Consider the following 24572-nt stretch of genomic DNA (forward strand, 5'->3'; position numbering starts at 1 on the left):
TAGACACAACTCTAATTTAGCCGTCATGAAATGTGTGGTATGAAAAAACAGTGAACTAACAGTGAAACGTTTGCATATAATGTGGGGCCTTAGCACCAACATGTGAACACAAAATGCAAATTCAGCTTCCTTTTTATCAAAAAGAGTGATATTAAGCAAAAGAAATAAATAAATCATCAATATAGGACAGCTGGGGGTGCTTATACTTCTGGAACGACAGAGTAAACAGGAGTAGGCTACATGAATAGAGTTAAAGTTAGATAAAATTCAGGCTTAGTAGTCTACTCACTTAATGTGAAAACTGGCATCTTCCATCAGTCACTATTTTTTGGATGTTGGGTGATATGGCTGTCACTTTAATCCGCAGACAGTTAATTGATGAGAAGGTCGACTTGCATGTATATGTAGAAGGGAACAACACATCAAAACGTGCTGTACTCTCTGTACCACCCAAGAGGCACTCACAGACTCCGCACTTCTTCACCTCTGTCTTTCCCGCCATAGCAGCAGCCCCGTCTATCACGCTTAGGTTAACCTTCTCAAATGACAATGAATGCAGCCTAAACAACTCTTCCAGTTTCATAAATATAATGCCCCCATTTTTGTGCCCTTCTAATGGATTAAGAGAAAGCGGCTCTTCCCTGAACTCCTTTCCATCAAAGTATCTAACATAGACACACATCTGGGCTACATCTGTGTTGTCAGTACTCTCATCAATGGCTGGGGAAAAGTAGGTGGCCTGATTGAGAACTTTTTTTTAGCCCGATGCCAAACTTGCTGACCCCCTGATCTACAGTATGATCTTTTGCAGTGCTATACCAAGTTATGATCACATTGCTGAGTATTGTTAGCATTCAGTTCATTTTACCCTAACTGGGCAACTGATTGGTCGACCACTTTTTCTAAGGTAATAACAGAGATACATTGTATTTTTTTAATGGTTTTGTTGCGGCTTTTCAGCAAGAGCCATATCACCCTGCAGCTCCAGACTGGTTGCCCACTGAAGCTAAGCAGCGTTGAGCCTGGTCAGTACCTGGATGGGAGATTTTCTGGGAAAACTAGGTTGCCATTGAAAGAGCTGTTAGTAAGGCCACTAGGGGGTGCTCACCCTGTGGTCTATGTGGGTCCTAACAATACTGTAAAAAAGCACTGTCTTTTGGATGAGATGTTAAACAGAGAAAAAAGTTTTGCTTTACGTGTTGCCAACAGGACCAATAGCCAAAAACCCTGTACAGCAGGAGTGACAAATATCCTGCGTCCTTCATATAAATGTGGGAATCACTTTTGAAATAGTTAGTTTGCAATCAGGCTTAGTTGCTTAGCTTATATCCACCGCCTCGATGGCAGGCAACTATTTCAGATAGTTGAAAAATCATTTAGCATTGATTGAATTCTCACTGTCTCACCCTGTATCTATTTATATATTTCTTTATTAATATCTTAACATATATCTTTTTTTAACCATTTGCACAAACAAGCATTATCCGACTCTCCTCCTGACCACAGACAAAGCCACTTTTTCCTGCGCTTTTCATTCAGTGTCTTGCCTTTCTTGCCTGTTCTGCCTGGGCAGCACTATCAAGTTATTAGGTGCTCTGTGTGCCTGCTCTGTGGTAGCTATCCTTAGCATCTCATCTCACTTTAAACAGTCATCATATTAAGGTCTCTTTCTTCAGTGCTCAAACTTGGCAGTTATGCCAAGTTGTTAGGCTCTCCGTGGGCTTCCTTCCTTTTATTTAGAGCATTGTTAGGCCTCCTCTTGCTATAAGAATCATCTTGAGGCCTCCACTCCCCCAAAGCTCTGCCTGAATAACAATTCCGAGTGGTTAGGCTATTTGAAAGCTATCATGGGTGTTAAATTTATGTAGGCTTTCACTTGCAGTGGTTCTCAACTCCAGACCTCCGCACCCACTGCTCTGCACATTTTGTATGTCTCCCTCATTTAACGCACCTGATTCAGATCATCAGCTTCTTAGGAGAAAGATTCATGAACTGAACTGAGTATGTCAGATTCAGAAACATATGCGCAAACATACAAAATGTGCCGAGCAGTGGGCCCTGAGGACTGTTGAGAACCACTGAGTTAGAGAAAAGGTCTTCAAACTTGTTTCTGGGGATCCACTGTCCTGCAAAGTTTATTTCCAACCTCCTTCAGTACACTGGTTTGTCACTTGTCAAGTGATCCTGCAGACTTGATTAGCTGGTTCAGGTGTGTTTGATTAGGGTTGGAGCTAAGTTCTGCAGAAAAGTGGGCCCCGAAGAGCAGGGCTGGAGACCCTTAGAGCTCAGCTAGGCAGTGGCACTGAGTTGCAGGTTACCTTTGTTAAGCCCATTTTTAATATAGAAAGTCACCCTGTTTCAGCCTCTGCTCAACCAGGTTATTAGTGTACAGCTTCTAGACCCTCTATGAGTTGTTCATAAGTTGACCTGCATGTAGGGTGTAGTTAGGTGTCCTCTCACTTTAGAGCAGGTCCGGTCCTGGAGAGCCGCAGCCCTGCAGAGTTCAGCTCCAACCCTAATAAAATCTCACCTGCCTGTAGCTTCTTAGTAACCCTTCAGACCCTTAATAGCTTGTTCAGGTGTGTTTGATTAGGGTTAAAGTAAAACTCTGCAGGGCTGCGGCTCTCCAGGACAGACGGTCGCCACCCCTGCTTTAGAGAGTCATTATACAGAGGCCTCTGTCGTTAGAGCTCAGTCAGTAGTGCCAAGTTGTTAGGCTTTCTGTGAGCCTCCTTGGCTACTCCCTTTCCAGAGAACTGTTGTTCCACTCCTCATACCTCCAGAATATCAGAGTTGTTAGGCTCTCTTTAAGCATCCTTGATAGCTATTCTTAGCATAGGCTATATATGAGCCTCTTCTTAGAGCAGTGGTCTCAAACTCAGTTTCTGAAGAGCCACAGTCCCATAGAGTTTAGCTCCAACCAGCTCCAACTCATTTGCTTCGAAGTTTCTAGTCATCTTGAGGGCCTTGATTTAATTAAGGCTGGAGCTAAACACTGAGTTTGAGACCACTGCTTTAGAGAGATGTCATTTTAAGCCCTCTGTCATTAGACCTTGATTAGGTAGTAGTGCCACATTGTCAGTCTCCTTCAGGGTTGCCAGATTTTCACAACAAGACCCGCCTAATTGCTACCCAAAACCAGCCCAAAACTAGCCTAATGATGCTTCACAGGGATTCCCAGTTAAAAATTACATTTGTCAGGGTAAAATGCACGTTTTTTGACTAGATTCCCCTGGTAAAATTAGCATTCCTGGCGATAAATATTATGTTTTTGAGGTTACTTCAACCCGCAGACATGAAAAACAACCCACAGCAACAGTGTTAAAGTAGCACAGTTCCACAAGAAAACTGTGGACTTGGCAACACTGGCCTCCTTGGATGCTGAACCTGGATAAATTTCTCCTTATAGGAAAATTTTGGGGCATTTAAAACAGGCCAGATGGACCACTTATAACATGTTTCTGCAGTTGTTTTTGAAATACAACCCCTCCTTCTGAAAGATATGTAATGTTACATATATGTGACTCAGGATCACAAAACCAGTCGTAAGGGTCATTTTTTCAAAATTGAGATTTATACATCATATGAAAGCTGAATAAGCTTTTCATTGATGTATGGTTTGTTAGGATAGGACAATATTTGGCCGAGATACAACAATTTAAAAATCAGCAATCTGAGGGTGCAAAAAAATCAAAATATTGAGAAAATCACCTTTAAAGTTCTTCAAATAATGTTCTTAACAATGTATATTACTAATCAAAAATTAAGTTTTCATACATTTACAGTAGGAATTTTACAAAATATCTTAATGGAACATGATCTTTACTTAATATCCTAATGATTTTTGCCATAAAAGAAAAATCAATAATTTTGACCCATACAATGTATTTTTGGCTATTGCTACAAATAAACCCCAGCGACTTAAGACTGGTTTTGTGGTCCAGGGTCACATATATAACATTGGGCGTTTATAATTTTTTTTTCTGTTTATTTGCTTTTCCACAACATACATCGAAATGATTACTTTTCTTGGAAGATAAAACAAAAACCTTTTCCAGAAGTAATGAAGTTTTTGCATTTTATTTTCTTTGTCACAACATTTCAAAATCACGTAACTGTGACCATTACAACATTAACTCTTTTGTATTTGTTCTCACTACAAAAAAAGATAAAATAACCTTAAAATAGGACTGACATATGATATAAACTTCTTGTTACAAGTATGCAAAATTGTTTCAAAATACATTTCATTAACAATGCAATTAATTTGACATTATTATTATTTTTTACATTTGTTAAAATACGCTTTGAAATGAGCAGCAGAAAATATATAACGCTGAAATAATTGAAAGTGTTTGACTGAAGTTCAGCTGCAGTGTTAATGAAGAGAAAAGAGATTCTGTAATATCTCTCTACAGTCTATTCTGATACATCAACACAGTTTCACTGATGATCCAACACCAAATGCAGATTTATAATAAACCCCAAACCCAGGATAGAGCAGCTGAGTGAATGTGGTCTGGATGAGGCTTATTGTGTCAGAGACGCTGTAGAAGGACAGAGTACCTGCACTGTGATCCACATACACCTATTTTATGGCTAATGGGGTTTACAGGGATATAAGACACTCTGTTATTGTGCCAGAATGAGTAACTGGATGGAGAGCAGAATAAACTCCAGGACTGATCATTATGTCCAAACAAACAGTCTTTACCCTGTCCCTTTCTGCTGTTGTTCTTATATGACACTGATATAAACACATTATTTCCACTCAAGTTCCCAGTAATATCGTCCACACACACTCTCTTTACACAACACCTGAAGATTATATCCATCAAATCTGTCAGGATGATTAGTATACGGCTGCTCTGTATCAGTGACAGTAATCGTTCTGTTCCTTTCAGACAGACGTAAGCGTTTATTTACTGTGTTTGGATCCATAGTGAGCTGATGGGAATCTAATGGAAAAAAACATCTGAATCAGAAGTTATGAACCTGTTTAATATTTTATTGTAGCTGAATGTTGAATGTATAAGTGTCACATGTATGTTCTGTTTTGGTTTAGTTTCTATTTGCCTTTATTTGGTTTTGTTCCTTTTCTCATTAGTCAATTATTAATAAGCCCCACACCTGTTTCTGTTCTCACTTATTACGTTCCATGTGTTAAAAGATCAGTGTTTTCCTCAGTTCCCTTGTCTTGTGTTAATGTTGTTTTGATGTTTATCTCCTGGATTATTCTGCCTGTGGATTATTTTGAAGACTTTCTTGTCCATTTAAACTCTAGCGATGTGTGCTTTCCGTAGCAATACATGACAGACGCAAGGCCCCTTAAACAGAGTAGTATTTAGCAGCATTTTTCTTTCTGTTCTGTTCTTTTCTTTTGTTTATTTTTCCTCCCCTCTCCCAGAATTGACCTGCCAGCAGTTCAGCTCCTGTGCCTGGAGCAACAGGACCGTTCGCTGGAGGACCACACTAGGGACCGGCAACACAGTGCATCACTGTGGGAGTCCTTGTGGAGATTGAGAGAAGCCCTGCCCACACTCCTGCTGCTGATGGTGAGCTACAGCTGGCCTCTGGACACTATTATGAGGAACTTTTGGACATTTTTGAAGAGGATTTGATTGACTGGGGTAGGGAGGTTATGTCCAGCCCTCCCATTCTCCTGAGTCTCTGCTGGTTCCGTCCAGCTCCACTGCATCTCCTAAGTCCCCAACCAGCCTCCCTCTCCTGCCTCCTCTTAAACCAGCCAGTTCCTCAGCCCTGACTCTGCTGGTGTCCATCTGTCCCTCAGCTCACCCTCAGTCTGCGCCATCTGGACACTCTAATCCACCTGAGACTTCCAGGCTCCAGCTCCACCTAGGCGTAAGGATCCCCGGTCTCCTCCTCCAGCCTCCAAGTCCTGACCTCCACCTCAGTCCTCCGACCCATCTGCTCCAACTTGGCTCCTAGTTCCCTCGTCTCCACCTTGACACGTCATCCCACCAGCTCCACCAAGCTCCATTGTCCCTCTGGCTCCACCTTGGTCAGTCGTTGACCATCCGCCGCCTCCTCCAGCTTCGCGTCATCACACTGTCCCTCTGGCACTGTCAAGCTCCTCCTTTCCTCCGGCTTCAACTTCGTCCTCTGTCACTCCAGCTCCGCTGTGTCCTTCCAAATCCCCGCCTCGGTCACTTGACCCTTCAGCTTCACCTTGGCACTCCAGATCCTTGGAGTCACCCTGGCTTTGCGGCTGTCCATCTCCATCCTGGGCTCCTCTTCCACCGTCTCTGTCTCCGTCAGTCAGCCCCCTGGTGTCACCTACCATCTACTCCGCCCTGGCCTTATGAACTGTACCCCTTTCCTATTGCCTGGCCCATGCACGCCTCCCGAACCTCCACCCTCCCTCCTCTGTTGGACTGTTTGTAGGTGCGAGGACGCACCTTTCCGGGAGGGGGGCGAAATGTCACATGTATGTTCTGTTTTGGTTTAGTTCCTGTTTGCTCTTATTTGGTTCTGTTCCCTTTCTCATTAGTCAATTCTTAATTAGCCCCACACCTGTTTCTGTTCTCGCTGATTACGTTCTCTGTGTTTAAAGGATCAGTGTTTTCCTCAGATCCCTTGTCTTAATGTTTTTTTTATGTCTATCTCCTGAATTATTTTGCTTGCGGATTTATTAAAAGATTTATTGTTCATTTAAACTCTGGCGTTGTGTGCTTTCCGTAGCAACACATGACAATAAGCAGTGTCTCGGTACAGCTTACCAGATTTCCTGTGCAAATCATCATTTGCATTATCAATTCTAAAATTCTTATTGCATAACTTATTCTTATTGTAAAATTCTATGTCTTCTTTCACTTTCTACAGGAGGAACATGAACACATTCAATTAGTTTTTTTTTTTTTTTTTTTTTTGTGACTTACATTGCAGGAATTCATTCCTGGTCCTGGGAACAATGTTGGTAAATGTGACTGTGGAGGTCAACAGACATGAATAGTGTCATTCTTATGTCAGTCCATTCCTAAAACATTTCTAATGTGATGTTCTGCATGCTATTAGATGATGGACTTACCTGTGTCAGAAATCTTTCTGAGTTCCTCTTTGCAGAAATCTTCCAGTTTGTCTCTCAGCTGATGGACAGATTCTCTCATGACATCAAAAGACAAGAACTGAGAACTGGAGGGAATGATGGGTTTGTCTGTAGATTCAGGAGGTGCTGAGAGAGACTGGTAACTCTACAGAAAACAGAAATTAAAACTCATCACCTAATAACCTACTTCACAAATAACCTGCACAATTATCCAATTTTGTGTGGATCTTTTGACTTAACTGCTTTCTTCTTATATTAATTATATGTCATTGGAGCAACACATTCTAGCATTTGGTACTTACACTATATGTGAGCTTTCTTATAAATCATTTCATTTAAATCGGTTGTTCCCAATACTGGTTCTGGAGTACCCTCTCTGCACATTTTGTATGTCTGCCTAACAAAACACACTTAACACACACTCATCAGCTGGTTAGTAAGGGACTTCAAGAACTGAAATTGTTGTATCAGTTGAGAAAGACATCCAAAATGTATACTGTTGGGACTAGTTCCAAAAGATTTTTATCTTCTGTTTTTTTGTTTTTTTTTTACCTTCTTTAGTTAGAATAACAAAATCTGTATATAAAAAATCCATCTCCGCACTGCAAAAGGGGCACAAAAGCAGAATGCCTGAATTTCATTTTGTTAATAAGCTATTGCATTTGCCTGCCTTTGCCAATGGGTCCTCCTTTAACCCTGTGACTAATATGTGAATGCTGCTGGACAGGTGCACAACATGCTATGTAAAACTGAATCCAGACTAGATGTGATAGAGGTTGGAGGAAGTTTCCTACATAGGACACCTACTCACAGTAGGTAGACCCAGGAAAAGTGTCAGCCATTAAACCAGTGATTCTCAATTCCAGTCCTTGCACCCCCCCAAGGACAAGAATTGGAAAACCGTGAATGAATGTTTCGAAGCGAAGTAAACTTCAACAGATTTTCCTGTGCTCAGTGAGGAGGGAGCAATGAACACAGTGTAGGGACCATATCAGTCGGACTGGAATGGAACTGAGAACGGCTGCATTAAACAGATGCCAAGACCCACTGATATAAAAGGGGTGCAGTTCTTTCTGGACATGGTCAATTACCTTCCAATATTCTGTAGCCAAGCCCCAGCACTTACCAAACCACTGCGACAACTGACCCAGAAAGATGCTGTGTTAAAGTGGTTAGACAGTCAGGAACAAACATTTAAGAATATCAAGGAAGTTATCTCACTGACCAGTCTTGAGGTATTATGACCCATAAGAGCAGTGGGTTGAGGGCTGCGCTGATGCAGCAAAGAAAACCAACTGCATATTCCAGCAAAGCAAAGTAAGGTTATGCACAGATAGAAAAGGAACTGTTAGCAGTCATGTATGGAAATGGACAGGTTTTACCACTTAACATATGGACAAACTGTTGAGCTGCAATCTGACCACAAACCACACTGGAGAATATGATGAGTGTCCACTCTCAAGGAACATTATAGTTTGGTTTTTGTGTTGTCAACTTGCACTTTGTTAAAAAATTCCTGACTACACTGCAGTCAGCAGCTCATTCTGCTCTAATGAAATGTTTCTCTGTGAGTCTGCTGTCACATCAGGATCTCGCTCAAGTCCACTATTATCCCGTTCTTTTAGATCTCTGTTACCTGCAGGAAATGGATGTGATCCTGTGTGTGTGAAAGCTGTTCCAGTTCAGCATCTCTTCTCCTCAGGTCATTGATCTCCTGCTTAAGTTAGTTCAGTTGTCTTTCAGCTGAACTCACTGCAGCCTTTTCCTGATCTCTAATCCGCTGTGTCACACCAGAGCAGCTTCTCTCAGTAGAGTGGATGAGCTCAGTAAAGATCCTCTCAATGTCTTCCACTGTTGTCTGTGCAGAGTGCTGTTGGAACACACATTAAAATGACAAAGTAGGCTTCAGCAGGACTGAAAGTTGAGACCTCTTAAACTTCTCTTCTTCTCCAGACTCACCTTATGAGACTCCACAGCCTTTCTCAGCTGCTGAAAATCTTTCTCTCTCTGCTGCATTCTCTGCTGAAATCTTCTTTGTGTTTCCTTCAGCTGATTCTGGAGAACAAACCAATAACTGTAATAATCACATAAAACTAAGACCGCAAATTCATTTGGTGAACAGTTTTATAAATTCAATAAACGTAGGGTGGTTTAAAGTTAACTTTTTGGACAGATCCCTGTAGATTCAAGCTTAATATTAGCTCAGTCTCAGAAGCAGGCTTTTTGGCATTGAGATGTCATCATCACCACCAATCAATGTCAGAATTGTCTCTTTATATGGCCGATGTCAGTTAAAGGCAAAATATGTAAGCTTTTTTGATTAAAATATCCAAAAACCACTAGAACAGTGTTATGTATTTTGCTGACTTGTGTACTTTATCTCAAATGTTTTGAAAAATGTTTAAATCCAGAGAAATAAGCAATTTTGACTAGTGTAATGGACCGTGTCATTGCATCGCCTGCCAATGATGTCATACACCCTCGATGTTCCAGTTTTATTTTATAGAAAGCATGGAAACCCCAAAGACACTTGAACATGAGATGCATTTTATTAGGCACGTGACAAACGCACAGCGTTGACAAAAACAGCGCTTCTTTTCCTATATATGCATGACTGGAAAAAACGGAAGCGGTCGACTGTGGTGTACTAAAAGCTCCGCTGCTTTTAAACTGTGTATTAAGCTCGTCCTTCATTTGGAATCGCTCCAGCGTCCTCGTTTTGCTTTCATGATGTTCAGACCCATTCTGCTTCATGCTACAGTGACCTTAATAAGTCTTTAATACATTAGCTACTCCATGGACATGGACATGGATTTCTGCCCGAGTCCCATCGGATTGCATCAGCTATTGGGATGAAGACAACAACTCCCATGATTCCACATTCTATCACGGCGTCAAAATGTACATATTGTGCCTTTAATAACAAATAACATCTATGATTTGTTGTATTTAATATAATGTTTTCTTCCAGAAAACTACACTTTATATTTCCATTGAAACACTTTGTCTTGCTTGTGTTGATAATACTGTAAGAGGCTCAGTTATCAATACCACAAATCCTCAGATTGGTCAGACTGCAACTTCCTCCAATTAATACAATTCTTATTTATTGAACAATCTTCCATGATTGTTATTTAACGTCAGGGTGAAATTCCCTTGCTGGAGCCCCGTAAGATAGGAAAAAATTATCTGTCACTGTCACACTCACCTTAAGTGACCCGTGACCAAAATTAATTATTAATATTTAATATTTTAAGTATATAGTTGATACCTGTTTCTCTGTCCTCTGTGCTGTAGCTGATACAATATTGTGGTTTCTATGTTCATACTTTGTGCACAACATACATATACATTGCTGGTCAGTGCGACAGAAAACTTCAAGGAGCTTGTCATGTTTCCGGCAGATCATCTTCTGCAGTCGTCCAGTAGCATCCGTCAAATTGTGTCCCTTCCTTTAAACAAACTCTCATGTTGTTCAAGATGAGTTTGACAGTAAAAGTTCAGACACACAAGACAGGACTTGACGGCTTTGTATTTTCTTCCAGTACAGACGTCACACTGCAAAGGAGAAGTGTACAGATTTAGACAGATTTGTGAACAATATTTGAGAGAAATAGGCCTTTTGTGTACATAGAAAAAGTCTATCTTTGAGTTCAGCTCATGAAAAATGGAGGCAAAAACAAAAGTGTTGCGTTTATAATTTTGGTCAGTAAATTAACTGTTCATGTGTGCCAAATATAAAAACTTTCTGTGTGAAAATAACACTCACTGAACAAAAATATAGGTGGAACCCAGCCTTTTATTACATCCTTTCAAAGCAAAACGTTAGTAAAACATATGCTGCAGGTATAAACTAAGCCAAGGTCTCCCGAAAGAGGTTTGGTAAGTTTATATTTACATTCCACACAGTCTGCCAGTGCATAGGTCCTTTGCAGACTGGGCTGTGCTGCTTTTGGAACTGCAATATTTAGATGAGGTCCATCACTGCTGGGTCGTTTACAACTGAAGGGCAGTCAAATGCAATATAGAAAGGTCTGCTCAATCTTAGCTGAACTGTAAATGTCTTGAAATCACTTTCCTTGTCAGGTCAGAAACTTAGACTGTGGTGTCTGTTAATGTCTTCTTCACTGTGAAGTTGGAAACACAGAACTTGTTGTGTCTGAGTGTGCTGGATACTCAGAACAGGAAGTGTCTGCTGAAAGATGAGAAGAAGATTAGAATCTGGCGCCTTTCTATTCCTGAAATGTGATTGGGTGTTGCTCGCCCTTGTGTGGAACTCATTTGGCAGAGAGTAGAATACACTGTTCAATTGTTTACCATCAAAATAAAGATAATATAAAATCCAATTTGTCATCTCTTCTTGTGTGCAATAATTAAAGTGCTCCTATTGTGCCATTTTAAAAGTTGCTAATATTGTTTTATGAGTCTCCTAAAACAGGTTTACATGTATGCAAGGTCAAAAATCACTTTAGTTTTCTCCAAAAATAGATTTAATTTTACCTCATTTCTAAATGATTCGGAAACGACTCGTGCAAAGCAGTTCCAAGAATCAGTCTCTCTAAACCCCTCCTTTTCATGAGCCCTCACTGCTGTGATTGGTCAGATGGCGCAGTACTTTATGATTGGTCTACCGCGTACAACGCATGTTGGAAAACGAAATGCCCATTGCCATAACTGAATGACAGCCCTGGAGACTTAGAAATACATACATAGAAAAGATGGCATCAACTTTAACCTACCAATTCGAGCCGGAGTCTGACGATGAAACCGTTGAAGTGGCTGTTCGACAAGTTAGCACGGACTACCGTGGAAAGTGCTCGCAATTTGCTTATGTAAGTGAACCAGGCACACCTCTATGCTGTAAACTTCAGCATTGTATAATGCATTAAGCGGCTTTCACACCGAACACGGAAACCGCTGCGCTGGCCACTGGGTTCAGTGTAGCCCTTCAGAGCACAGCGGCAAAAGTTAAACTAATTTGAACTTTGAGCGTGGCTTGCGCTCTGGTCGACGCAGAAACAAGCCATCCTTGTGTGGCACAAGCAATTCAATTGAATGAGTGTCATACCACAGCGCTTTCCACATTCGGTGTAAAAGCTGCTTTGTGCGTCATCCTTTATCATTACTCCAACTAATGAGACAGACAGACAGTCAAGCTGCATCAACCACAGTTTTTTAGACTACAGTGGGCCTACAGCTGAACGATAGAACTACAGAAACGGGAGTTAGCCAGTTAACAAGACATGTGCAGGATTGTTACACAACATAACATACACAACTACGTATTTTGAATGATCGCTAGAAAATCTGTAGATTCATCTTTTGGAAGTGAATATAAAACAAATTTACTCACAGCATAGGATACAGCATCTTCTCGACATGACGTAAACCACATAGAAATTTTACTGTGTTTGTGGGTGGGCAAGTTGTTTGCGACGTAGAACATGGGCAGGCATTATGCAAATGTGTTACTTATATACGTATAGCCGTAACAGAATAAGATTCAAATTCCTGACAACTCATTCAGGCGATTGTGAGCCGACTTTTTTTTGATAGACAATAACTTTATTTACTATCAACTTTGCAGATAGTTTATGTTCACATACAGCTACATGACACACTGAATGAAAGGTCATATTTGAAAAGGCATAATAGGAGCACTTTGTACAATGTATAACACCAGTAATAATAATAAGGTAGTGGCATTCTAGAAAGAAAACACAACCTGAAATGACATAGTGTGGATATTACTCACTTTTTCCCATGTTTCTCATGGTACACACTAATGTATTACTTTTTCCACGCAAATAGGCCTTGTCTAACTATGGATAAAAATTGACATTTGAGGCAATCTTCCAGTAAACAGCAAATGTACATCTTCATAAAAGCATTATACATAGTGATCATAGCAAACTTTAGAATTACAACTGAAAGGTAAATTTACTAATAAAAATCTTCTATATCCCTTAATAATACCTAGTACTGTAATGTAATAGCTACGTAACTATTAATAAGCAGAAATAAGGAGTTTATTGATGCATAAAATATTTAGTTGATCTTAAAATGTGTGATCGCATACAGTCTATATAAGTATTTATTACACACATTTCTGATACGTTATTTTAGTGACAGAAGTTCAGCTATAGAATTCATGTAATGAAAAGAAATTAAGAGGCTCTATATCTCACTGTTACTGATTTATCATGCTAAAAGTAATCTGTTCCGATTCATCCACACAGTTTCACTGATGATCCAACACCACACCCAGATTTATAATAAACCCTAAACCCAGGATAGAGTGGCTGAGTGAATGTGGTCTGGACTGTGTGGATGAGGCTGACTTTGTCAGAAACACTGTAGAAGGACAGAGTTCCTGCACTGTGATCCACATACACTCCTATTCTACGACAGCTGATGAACTTTACTGGAAGTTTAGTCTCTATGTTACTGTGTATGAATGAGTATCTGGAGGGAGAGCAGAACAAACTCCAGGAATGATCATTACGTCCAAACAAACACTCTCTACCCCATCCCTTCCTGCGGATGCACTTGTATGACACTGATATAAATACATTATTTCCACTCCACTCCAGCTCCCAGTAACAGCGTCCACAAACACTCTCTCTACACAACACCTGAAGATTATATCCATCAAATCTGCCAGGATGATCAGGATACGGATGCTCTGTGTCAGTAACAGTAATCATTCTGTTCCTTTCAGACAGGCGAAAACGTTTATTCACTGTGTTTGGATCCATAGTGTGCTGATGGTAATCTGATGGAAATAAAACATCACACAGCAGAATCAGAAATGATTAACCTATTTAATATTTTATTATAACTTAAATCTTCTATCTTAATGTTGAATGTATCGGCAGTATCTAAGTACAGCTTACTAGATATTAGGTGTCATCATTTGCATAATCAACTACAAAATTATTTTGCTTAATTGATTCTTATCTTAAAGTTCTATTATGTTTTCTTTCAATTTTGCAGAAAGAACATGAACATACTCAGTTTTTTAGTGACTTACATTGTTGGAATTTATTCTTGGTCCTAGGAACAATGTTTGTGAATGTGACTGTGGACATCAACAAACATGTACAATGTCATTCTAATGTCAAAAGTAAATGGTTCCTACATCAGTCCATTTCTAATTTGATGTTCTGCGTAATATTAGATGATGGACTCATTTCTGAGAGCATATTAATCTCCAAGACGTTACCTTTGTCAGAGATCTTTTTTATGTCCTCTTTGCAAAAATCCTCCAGTTTGTCTCTTAGCTGATGGACAGATTCTCTCAAACCATCAACAGAAAAGAACTGAGAACTGAAGGATATGATGGCTATGTCTGTAGATTTAGGAGGTGCTGAGAGAGACTGGAAACTCTATAGAAAACAAAAATCAAAACTCATAACCTAATAACAAACGTCATCCAATAACCTGACCTATAATCAAATTTTGTGGCTCTTGATGAATTGACTTGACCTGATTACATTCTTCTAATATTCATAATGACATTACAGCAACACATTCTAGCATTTGCTACTTACACTATATGTGAACTTTCTAGTAAATTATTTAGTTTTAATCGGTGGTTTCCAATCCTGGTCTTGGAGAACCCCAGCTTTACACATTATGTATGTCTCCCCAATAAAACATGTCTAATTCAACTCATCAGTTTGTAACTAGGGATTTCAAGGCCTTAAATGGTTGTCAGATGAAAAAAATCAGTTCAAAAGCCACAAGTAGCAAACATTATTTAGAACTACAGAATCAAAAGGAATAAATACTGTAAAAAATACCAAAAGAAAAAGCTCCGAAAAATGTTTCCCAGGACATTTCGCGAGCTGAAATCCTTTTATAAGTGTGAATTAGTGTCTGACTGATGATTATAATAATGCAACACTTGACATCAGCTGACAAGCAGGGAAGTGCAATATTGACAAAAATATCTGTACATGTTCTTGGATTTGAAAAAGACCGGAAGTACCAACTCATCCCTGGAAAAACATAGGAACAGACTTGTTGCTCTTGCTTGTGCAATATTGCTTAATTATAACATTTGTGTAAATATAAGACAAAAACATTAAAATATCTTGAATTTTGTGACCATGAAAATAGGTCAAATCATGCAATGAATGTGTGCACTCTCAAGGAGCATTATTGTTTGCACATTTTAAAAAAAAAATCCTGACAACACTGCTGTCAGCAGCTCATTCTGTTCTCATTAAATGTTTCTCTGTGAGTCTCCTGTCACATCAGGATCTCTGTTACCTGCAGGAAATGGATGTGATCCTGTATGTGTGAAAGCCGTTCCAGTCCACCGTCTCTCCTCCTCAGATCATTGATCTCCTGCTTAAGTTGCTTCAGCTGTCTTTCAGCTGAACTCACTGTAGCCTTTTCCTGATCTCTAATCCGCTGTGTCACACTAGAACAGATTCTCTCAATAGAACGGATGAGCTCAGTAAAGATCCTCTCACTGTCCTCCACCGCTGTCTGTGCAGAGCGCTGTTAAGACACACATCAAAATTACAAACTGGGCTTTAGTAGCACTAAAAGTGCAGAGTACTAACTGAGACCTCTTAAACTTCTCTTTATCTCCAGACTCACCTTATGAGACTCCACAGCTTTTCTTAGCTGCTGAAAATCTTTCTCTCTCTGCTGGATTCTCTGCTGGAACTTTTTTCGTGTTTCATTCAGCATATTCTGGAGGACAAACCAAAGTAAACTGTAAACATGGCATAAAATTAAAACCATAAAATCATCCTGTGAACAGTGAAATCCATATAGCACCATATAGAAAATTAACTGATTTTGCCATCAATTATAAAATGGTGAGAACCCAGTGAGAAGCCAGTGAGAACTTGGTCATCATGACATTTATTTGAAAAGTTGCTTCCATTTTTTTGGAACCATTTTAATCAAGTTTTACAACTCATCACAGTACTGCAATAGCTTTGTTAATAGTGATAAATGATTTGTCACTTCCAGTAGACTAATAATGCAGTTTTGATCTTACTGGATCTTGGTGCTGCTTTTGACACGGTAGATCATAATATCTTACTTTCACAACTTAAACAGTGGGTTGGCACTAAGGATACAGCAATACTCTGGTTTGCTTCATATCTTAAATCTAGGACAGTCGCAGTGACTGTTGGCCAGTTTCCCTCATCATCTCCTTTTCTCTCCTGTGGGGTTCCGCAGGTGTCCTTTTTGGACCCATTGCTCTTTAATCTGTACATCCTTCCAGTTCATATTATTATAATTATGCTGATGATTCTCAGCTGTAAAATATAAAGACTCTCTGCAACTTTTTATGGATTGTCTTTAGTATATTAAATGATTGATTGCAAATAATTTCCTCTAGCTCCACACTGAACAAACTGAGGTGATTATATTTAGTCCTTCCAAAATCAGAAGCTCTAGCAAAGTTTTCCAGCAGAGTTTAGCTCCAACCTTGATCAAACTCACCTGCCCATAACTTTCTAGTGATCCTAAAGACCTTGATTAACTTGTTCAGGTGTGTTTGGTTATGTTTGGAGCAGAACTCTGCAGGAAAACAGGCTGTGAGACCCCTCAATTCCAATCACTTCAGCCCCCTTTGAAACCTCATCTACAACCCTACCTCCTGAAACCAGGATCTATGAAAACTCTTGAAACCTTAGATTATGTGTATGCAGTCAATTATTTTTAACACATGTATAATTAGAATACCGCTTTTAGTAAGTTAGCTATGTATAGGTTTAAAAATATTTTTTTAAGTCTAGTGTTGTGTGTTTATATTTATGTTTAACTATGTAGCACCGTGATCCTGCGAGAGACAACATTTCATTCTGCTGTATGTACAGGTCCTTTTCAAAAAATTAGCATATTGTGATAAAGTTCATTATTTTCTGTAATGTACTGATAAACATTAGACTTTCATATATTTTAGATTCATTACACACAACTCAAGTAGTTTCAAGCCTTTTATTGTTTTAATATTGATGATTTTGGCATACAGCTCATGAAAACCCAAAATTCCTATCTCAAAAAATTAGCATATCATGAAAAGGTTCTCTAAATGAGCTATTAACCTAATCATCTGAATCAACTAGTTAACTCTAAACACCTGCAAAAGATTCCTGAGGCTTTTAAAAACTCCCAGCCTGGTTCATTACTCAAAACCGCAATCATGGGTAAGACTGCCGACCTGACTGCTGTCGAGAAGGCCATCATTGACACCCTCAAGCAAGAGGGTAAGACACAGAAAGAAATTTCTGAACGAATAGGCTGTTCCCAGAGTGCTGTATCAAGGCACCTCAGTGGGAAGTCTGTGGGAAGGAAAAAGTGTGGCAGAAAACGCTGCACGACGAGAAGAGGTGACCGGACCCTGAGGAAGATTGTGGAGAAGGACCGATTCCAGACCTTGGGGGACCTGCGGAAGCAGTGGACTGAGTCTGGAGTAGAAACATCCAGAGCCACCGTGTACAGGCGTGTGCAGGAAATGGGCTACAGGTGCCGCATTCCCCAGGTCAAGCCACTTTTGAACCAGAAACAGCGGCAGAAGCGCCTGACCTGGGCTACAGAGAAGCAGCACTGGACTGTTGCTCAGTGGTCCAAAGTACTTTTTTCGGATGAAAGCAAATTTTGCATGTCATTTGGAAATCAAGGTGCGAGAGTCTGGAGGAAGACTGGGGAGAGGGAAATACCAAAATGCCTGAAGTCCAGTGTCAAGTACCCACAGTCAGTGATGGTCTGGGGTGCCATGTCAGCTGCGGTCAATGCAGCTAGCTATCAGGAGATTTTGGAGCACTTCATGCTTCCATCTGCTGAAAAGCTTTATGGAGATGAAGATTTAATTTTTCAGCACGACCTGGCACCTGCTCACAGTGCCAAAACCACTGGTAAATGGTTTACTGACCATGGTATTACTGTGCTCAATTGGCCTGCCAACTCTCCTGACCTGAACCCCATAGAGAATCTGTGGGATATTGTGAAGAGAAAGTTGAGAGACGCAAGACCCAACACTCTGGATGAGCTTAAGGCCGCTATCGAAGCATCCTGGGCCTCCATAACACCTCAGCAGTGCCACAGGCTGATTGCCTCCATGCCACGCCGCATTGAAGCAGTCATTTCTGCAAAAGGATTCCCGACCAAGTATTGAGTGCATAACTGAACATAATTATTTGAAGGTTGACTTTTTTTTGTATTAAAAACACTTTTCTTTTATTGGTCAGATGAAATATGCTAATTTTTTGAGATAGGAATTTTGGGTTTTCATGAGCTGTATGCCAAAATCATCAATATTAAAACAATAAAAGGCTTGAAACTACTTGAGTTGTGTGTAATGAATCTAAAATATATGAAAGTCTAATGTTTATCAGTACATTACAGAAAATAATGAACTTTATCACAATATGCTAATTTTTTGAAAAGGACCTGTATATACATGTAGAGGAATGGAAATGACTTGGCTTGACTTGACTTCATTGGCTTGACTTCTTTTTCCAGAAAACTATAGTTTATCTTTCCAGAAGATAACATCCATAGAAATATCCAAACTCGGTCACTTGCATGTATCAATTTTATGAACTTTATCCATTCATGGTATACATTTGGTACTTGTTAGTTACTCTTGTCTATTATTTTATTAATAAAACCCCTTCATTACATTCATGTCTTTCTTGTGTTGATAATACTCTCTACAAGAGGCTCTACAAGTTAATATCTCATAATTCCTTCAGATTGGTCAGACTACAACTTCCTACAATTTATAAAACTCTTATTTATTCAACAATCTTCCATGATTGTTATTTATTGTCAGGGTGAAAATCCTTGGCTGGTGCCCCATAAAATCGTTTAAAAACACTACAGTACTGAAACTGTTTTGTTAGTTACACTTATGATATGCAGCATTACTGAAGTGTGTCATGTGAATGCTGCTACATGTTAAAATGGTTGTGACATAAACACTTACGAAACATATGAGCATTATTATTATTTAATCAATTTCAGTTTATAGTTCATACCTGTTTCTCTGTCCTCTGTGCTGCAGCTGATACGGTGTTGTGGTTTTTGTGTTCATATTTTGTACACAACATACATATACATTTCTGGTCAGTGAGACAGAAAACTTCAAGGAGCTTGTCATGTTTCCAGCAGAACATCTTCTGCAGTCGTCCAGTAGCATCTGTCAAATTGTGTCTCTTTCCTTTAAACAAACTCTCATGTTGTTCAAGGTGAGTTTGACAGTAAGAGTTCAGACACACCAGACAGGACTTGACGGCTTTGTATTTTCTTCCAGTACAAACATCACACTGTACATCTCCTGGTCCAGCATAACATGCAGTTGAAAGTTTAGTCTTCTTCAGTTTCTCCACCACTTCAGCCAGCATGGTGTTTTTAGCTAAAGCAGGTCTTGGACTGAAGGTCTGTCTGCACTGAGGACAGCTGTAGATTCTCTTCTGTTCCTCCCGATTCCAGCAACCTGTAATGCAGCTCTTACAGTAACTGTGTCCACAAGGAATAGCCACTGGATCCTGCAGGAGATCCAGACACACTGGACACATAAACTCATCCTGAGAAAATTTGGCTTCCGCCATCTTACTGCCTGAAAACAGAGAAGCAAACACACAACTGCTCAACTACACTTAAGTTTCAGTTTCCCTGAAATGAGTAATGTCCTGATTCTCGTTTCCTGCTTCTGATTTTGGGTGGAGTGTAAAAGCGGTTTGTCTGCAAGTGAAGTTAAGGATGCTGAAAACTATGAATGTTTTCATTTTACTTTTCTAACTAAGATGGATGGGATTCAACTGTGGATATTTTAGACATTATAAACATGTTAGGCTTTCTACAGATATATTTCTCTTGTCTGTGTGACAGCCATACAAGTTTCGCTTTCGCTTTTTTGTGACATGCTCCAGTTCAGTGAGACAGAGATAACACAAAGCACAACTTGTTTGTTGTCATTATTTTATAAAAGCACAATGTTTCAAACTGATCTGCAGTTGATACATTATCAGAAAAAAAAAAGTGATCACGCAGATGCCTCCCTGCATTCCACTGAAGGAGTGGAATCCTGTATCCGTCATGGCCTTCATAATTATTCTAATGTTCGTATGATTATTGATACTTATTAATAATATTACTGATCAAATATTTCATTTTCTAAATTGTAATTTGATGATATTAAGGGACTGCAGATAATCAGCTGCAGTCACCCTACTGTAATAGAACAGAGTGTGTCTTTTTCTGCTGAGTTTTATTTCTTCCCAGGGTTAAGATGTCATAGCTTAAGAAGAGGAGTGAGAAGGGTGGGGGGGGGGGTGTCAAGCAGGAGATCCATGAGTGACCAGAACAACTGTCACATAGACATAAGAGTTTAACAAGATATTAAAGTGAACTTTATTTCATTCTGAATGTTCTTTCCATGATGCTGTCTGCATAGTGTGTGTGTAACAAACCATACTGATAAGAGCCCTGCCAGGACTAGCCAAACTTGGAATACAGATAAGAGCTCCGGTTGAATATGTGTGTGTGTCTTTGTCTATGAGCACAGAAGAGATGAACACCCTGAAGAAGCTACCCCCCCTGTCACCGTCCTGTTCAGAAATAGGTCTCTGGAGAGACCTGTTGCATCTGACCTGGGGTCTCTTGTTGCCTAGATAATCATGTAATCACGAGATATGCTTTGAGTTTGACGTCCATATGTGGAGATTTGCTAAGTTTATCTAGATTTGAACCAATCAGAATCATCCTAACCTATGTATTTGCGTAGTTAGCAACTTCTGTTAAAGTATAATTACTTGTGATTGTAACGTACGCAAAGCGGCCTACGAACTCCGTTGAGAGTGTTGAAGCTGGCTTCTGCTGATGAAACTGCAAACTATTCTCTTCAGTAAATTCTTCTTCGATTGACTGCATTGCTGACTCCTGGTCTTCATTTCCACACACCTACCCTTTGGGTTTAACTGTATTTCCCCTTACACCACACTCTGCACAAATATTTGAATATGGGCCAATAATAAAGCCTATAGGTTTTATACCTATAGGTTTATTTATACCTATAGGTTTGTTAAAAAAAAATATTCATCAGTCTACATCTGAGACAGATACAGTTCTAACCTATTAACTGAAGGCTGTTTGGTGTTTTAAAATGATCTAGCAGACTGATGCTGCTCTGATTTGTTTACCATTAGTAGTTGATCAAGATTAAATGGATCTCGCTATTATTAAAAAAAAAAGTTAATGACTTGTTTTAATGACTAATTTATTGATTAAATAATCAATATTATATTATATTATTCAATAAAAATAAAAGGGGTTCTGCACTTTACCCGATTGTAAAGTATTAAAGTAGTCATCGGATCCCCATTTTCCACAAGTTGATATGATCCTTTAGGGTTTTAATGAAAAGTCTATAATATACTTTGGTTAAAAATCTTAATGGTAGTGTAAAACACCCTTTTTACCTTGCCAAAATCAGCTCTGCAAAAATCATCCCATTCTGGTTGAGGCTGCTTTAAATGCAAATGAGCTATGCTCGCCCCGCCCCTCTCTTCCTTTGTGGAGTGACGAGCATGTTTACTTAAGCTGCATTTAGCCGCTATAAACTTGCTAACTAGCACATTATTAGGAAAGGTAATCGCAAAGAGTCATAAAAAAACCCTTATACTCACTTCTGCTGTGAGTGAAGCTGGATCACGAATGATTCGCACGAACATAGACGGATATATGTAGATCAGGAGGCGCATTCCCTTTACAAACAAACGTAATCCACTGCATCTTCTACAGCTCAGATGTCGGGAGTAAATGATGACCACTATGTTCAATATTACATCCAGCAACACAACACCTCAATCGCTCAATTCTTGTCTAACTTACATCCCTGCTCCGGCATCAAAACATGGAGGCTAGACTGTTACATCTGATCTTAGGTAAGATGCTAATGTCAATCAACTATTGTGGGAGCGGCCTCTGTGGGTGTGACGCAACAACGACAGGCATCTGAGAATGGCTTGATTTGAAAAAGGGGATATTGTTTTTACAGATTAATTAAAAACCGCTCCATGGATGTATGTAAATAAGTAAATAAAAAATAGCAGTTGCCTTCAAAATAAAAGCAGCACGGTTGTATTGTATTGCACCTAATTACACCTATTTGCGCTTGACTTTCAATTTACTAACTACCTCATGTGGGCCGGTCAAGGATAGCCAGAGCACTGGATGTGGCCCAGGGGCCGTTCAGTGCACAGACAGACACAAGTACTGTTATGTGCTGACCATAGACTGTAAAAAAAGATGGATGATGCATCTCCACTTTCTTCCACTATAGAAAAGTGAAGCTAAAACATCTCAGTATGGCTGCTGCTATCTTGTGTCTTTTGGAGCCAGAGTTTGCGCAGTAGTGATTCATTTGGAGCTTATGTATGCGCAGTAGTGGTTGTGAGGTGGAGCCGCAGAATCAAAGTCCCGCACAAACTCCAGCAGACCCAATCACAAGATCATAATCATGACGCCACACCGTGTTATAGCATCAAATAACTCAAAACTCAAAGCAAACGTATTAGAAAAACCAGTACAATGAATCTTTTCATTTTCGCAAAGCGAAAACACGGGCCGTCCAGTGAGATCTGAACATTACATCTCGTGGCCACAGAAACTGCTGTTGCACAAAAAGGATAGAGTGGTGGAGCTGTTTAAACAAACACAGAAGAAGAGTATTCCAAGAGGTGCGTATCATTGTATCTGAGAACAGACATTCTTTTTTTGGCATTTTTGCCTTTATTAGGATAGGATAGATCAGAACTGACAGGAAGAAAAGTGGGAGAGAGATGGGGGTGGGATTGGGAAAGGCCCTCGTGTTGGGATCGAACTCGGGACGCCTGTAACACAACAGCACTGTATATCAGCGTGCTGCCCACAAGGCTATCGGCACTGACATTCACACATTCTGAATATAATTTCTATTCATTTTCTACAGAATTATGTAATCTGGAGGAAAACACTGTCCGTTTTCTTCCACGTGTGCAAGTGTTATATGAGTCAGAGCGCATTCGCTCTCTAGATTTTCTGTATTAAAAAAAAATTGTGCAACATTTTTCTATGCATGAAATATGAAAGCTGATTGACATGATTATGACGATATATTTTCTGTATGTGTTTAGTACGCAGCTCATGGTATTTTAATAATAAAGGATTTTTATGACAGTAAGCAGTGTGGCGTTATTAAACATTCAAAGAGTGCGTGTCTGCTAGAGTCAAAATCACAAAATCAATCACAATCAGAAGTTATTACGAGCACTCGATGATGGTTTGAAAGTGGGTTTTAAGCAAATACATTAATAATCACATACATTTCAAATGTGGCATGATGCTAATTGTACTTCTGTTTATATGTTAAGATGTTTTCTTGTAAGCATTATAGATAGTTTGTGTTTTTGGTGTAGAACCAAACTTTATTTATCTTAAGTTAATGCTGTATATTGAGCAGCGGACGATGTTAAATCCATATACAAATTCATTGAAAGGACTTGATGTTACAATCCCTAATATTACACCAATTCTAAGATGGGTGGGCGCTACACAGCTTATCCAACGGGACACATCATCAGTTGTGTACCTCAGCTTCCCAGAGTGTTTCGGCCACTTAACACAATACACCCTCTGCTGAGGCAGGCCCACCACAGGTTGATCACGCCTGGGTGTGTGTCCCGTGGTTAGCTGTTCCTAGCAGCCCAGATGGTGTCCCGTAGTTAGCTATTCCTAGCAGCCCAGGTGGTGTCACTCCTCTTTAGCCACAGCCAGTGGCTTGTCCTCTCGGCAGTGTTGACGAGTTCTTTAATGGCCTGTCTATAAGCCTGCCCTCTGACTCCAACCTCCCGAAGGAGCTTTGCTGTTGTACTGGCTACAAGATACATATCTGAGGAAAATGCATTGTTGGTCGACGCCACCTAGCATGCAGGTGTGAATAAGCAGAAGGTGATCAATCAGTTTGTGCTCGATGTGAAAGCATTATTTGTCAATGATTCGCCTCACATCGTGCTCAGTGTGGAAAGGCCTTTAGATTACATGGTTTATGACCTATACCAGGGGTGGCGAGCATCGGGCCTGGAGAGCCGCAGCCCTACATAGTTTTGCTTCAACCCTAATCAAACGCACCTGAACAAGCTAATCAAGGTCTGAAGGATTACTAGAAAGCAACAGGCAGGTGAGTTTTAATTAGGGTTGGAGCTGAACTCTGCAGGGCTGCGGCTGTCCAGGATTGGAGTTCACAACCCCTGACCTATACTGTGACCAGCCACCTTTTGATGCTGACTGAAACAAAAACAAAGGTCTATAAATTCAAAATTGTATGCATTTGCATCACTGCTGCATAGCAACAGGGCTAAATAACTGGTACTTTGATCATGCAAACGCATCGTGGTTTGGACCAAAAAATAACACAATGTGAATACAATCCAGCAGGGGGAGCAAGAAAACTTGGCTTCAGTCTAGGCCAGGGGTGGCGAACTCCAGTCCT

The 24572-nt window shown here is 39.9% G+C and overlaps 1 protein-coding gene and 1 pseudogene across 2 annotated transcripts; both read right to left on the minus strand.

The window, feature by feature from the left end:
- Positions 1–4074: 4074 nt before the first annotated feature.
- On the minus strand, positions 4075–12179 carry LOC127164530 (tripartite motif-containing protein 16-like; annotated as a pseudogene).
- An 80-nt stretch (positions 12180–12259) lies between these two features.
- Positions 12260–19700, minus strand: LOC127164176 (tripartite motif-containing protein 16-like). Of its 2 annotated transcripts, XM_051107954.1 has the most exons (6): positions 19081–19700; positions 15680–15775; positions 15344–15577; positions 14292–14454; positions 14100–14147; positions 12260–13841 (listed from the first exon to the last, which is right to left on the minus strand). In XM_051107954.1, the coding sequence occupies exons 1-6, from the start codon at positions 19651–19653 to the stop codon at positions 13294–13296; spliced, it is 1662 nt and encodes a 553-aa protein (XP_050963911.1). In that variant the 5' UTR covers positions 19654–19700; the 3' UTR covers positions 12260–13293. The 2 variants fall into 2 exon arrangements, with proteins under 2 accessions (XP_050963911.1, XP_050963912.1); XM_051107955.1 differs by lacking the exon at positions 14100–14147.
- Between the last annotated feature and the right edge of the window lie 4872 nt (positions 19701–24572).

Source organism: Labeo rohita, chromosome 4 (genome assembly GCF_022985175.1).
Source record: "Labeo rohita strain BAU-BD-2019 chromosome 4, IGBB_LRoh.1.0, whole genome shotgun sequence".
NCBI lineage: Eukaryota > Metazoa > Chordata > Actinopteri > Cypriniformes > Cyprinidae > Labeo > Labeo rohita.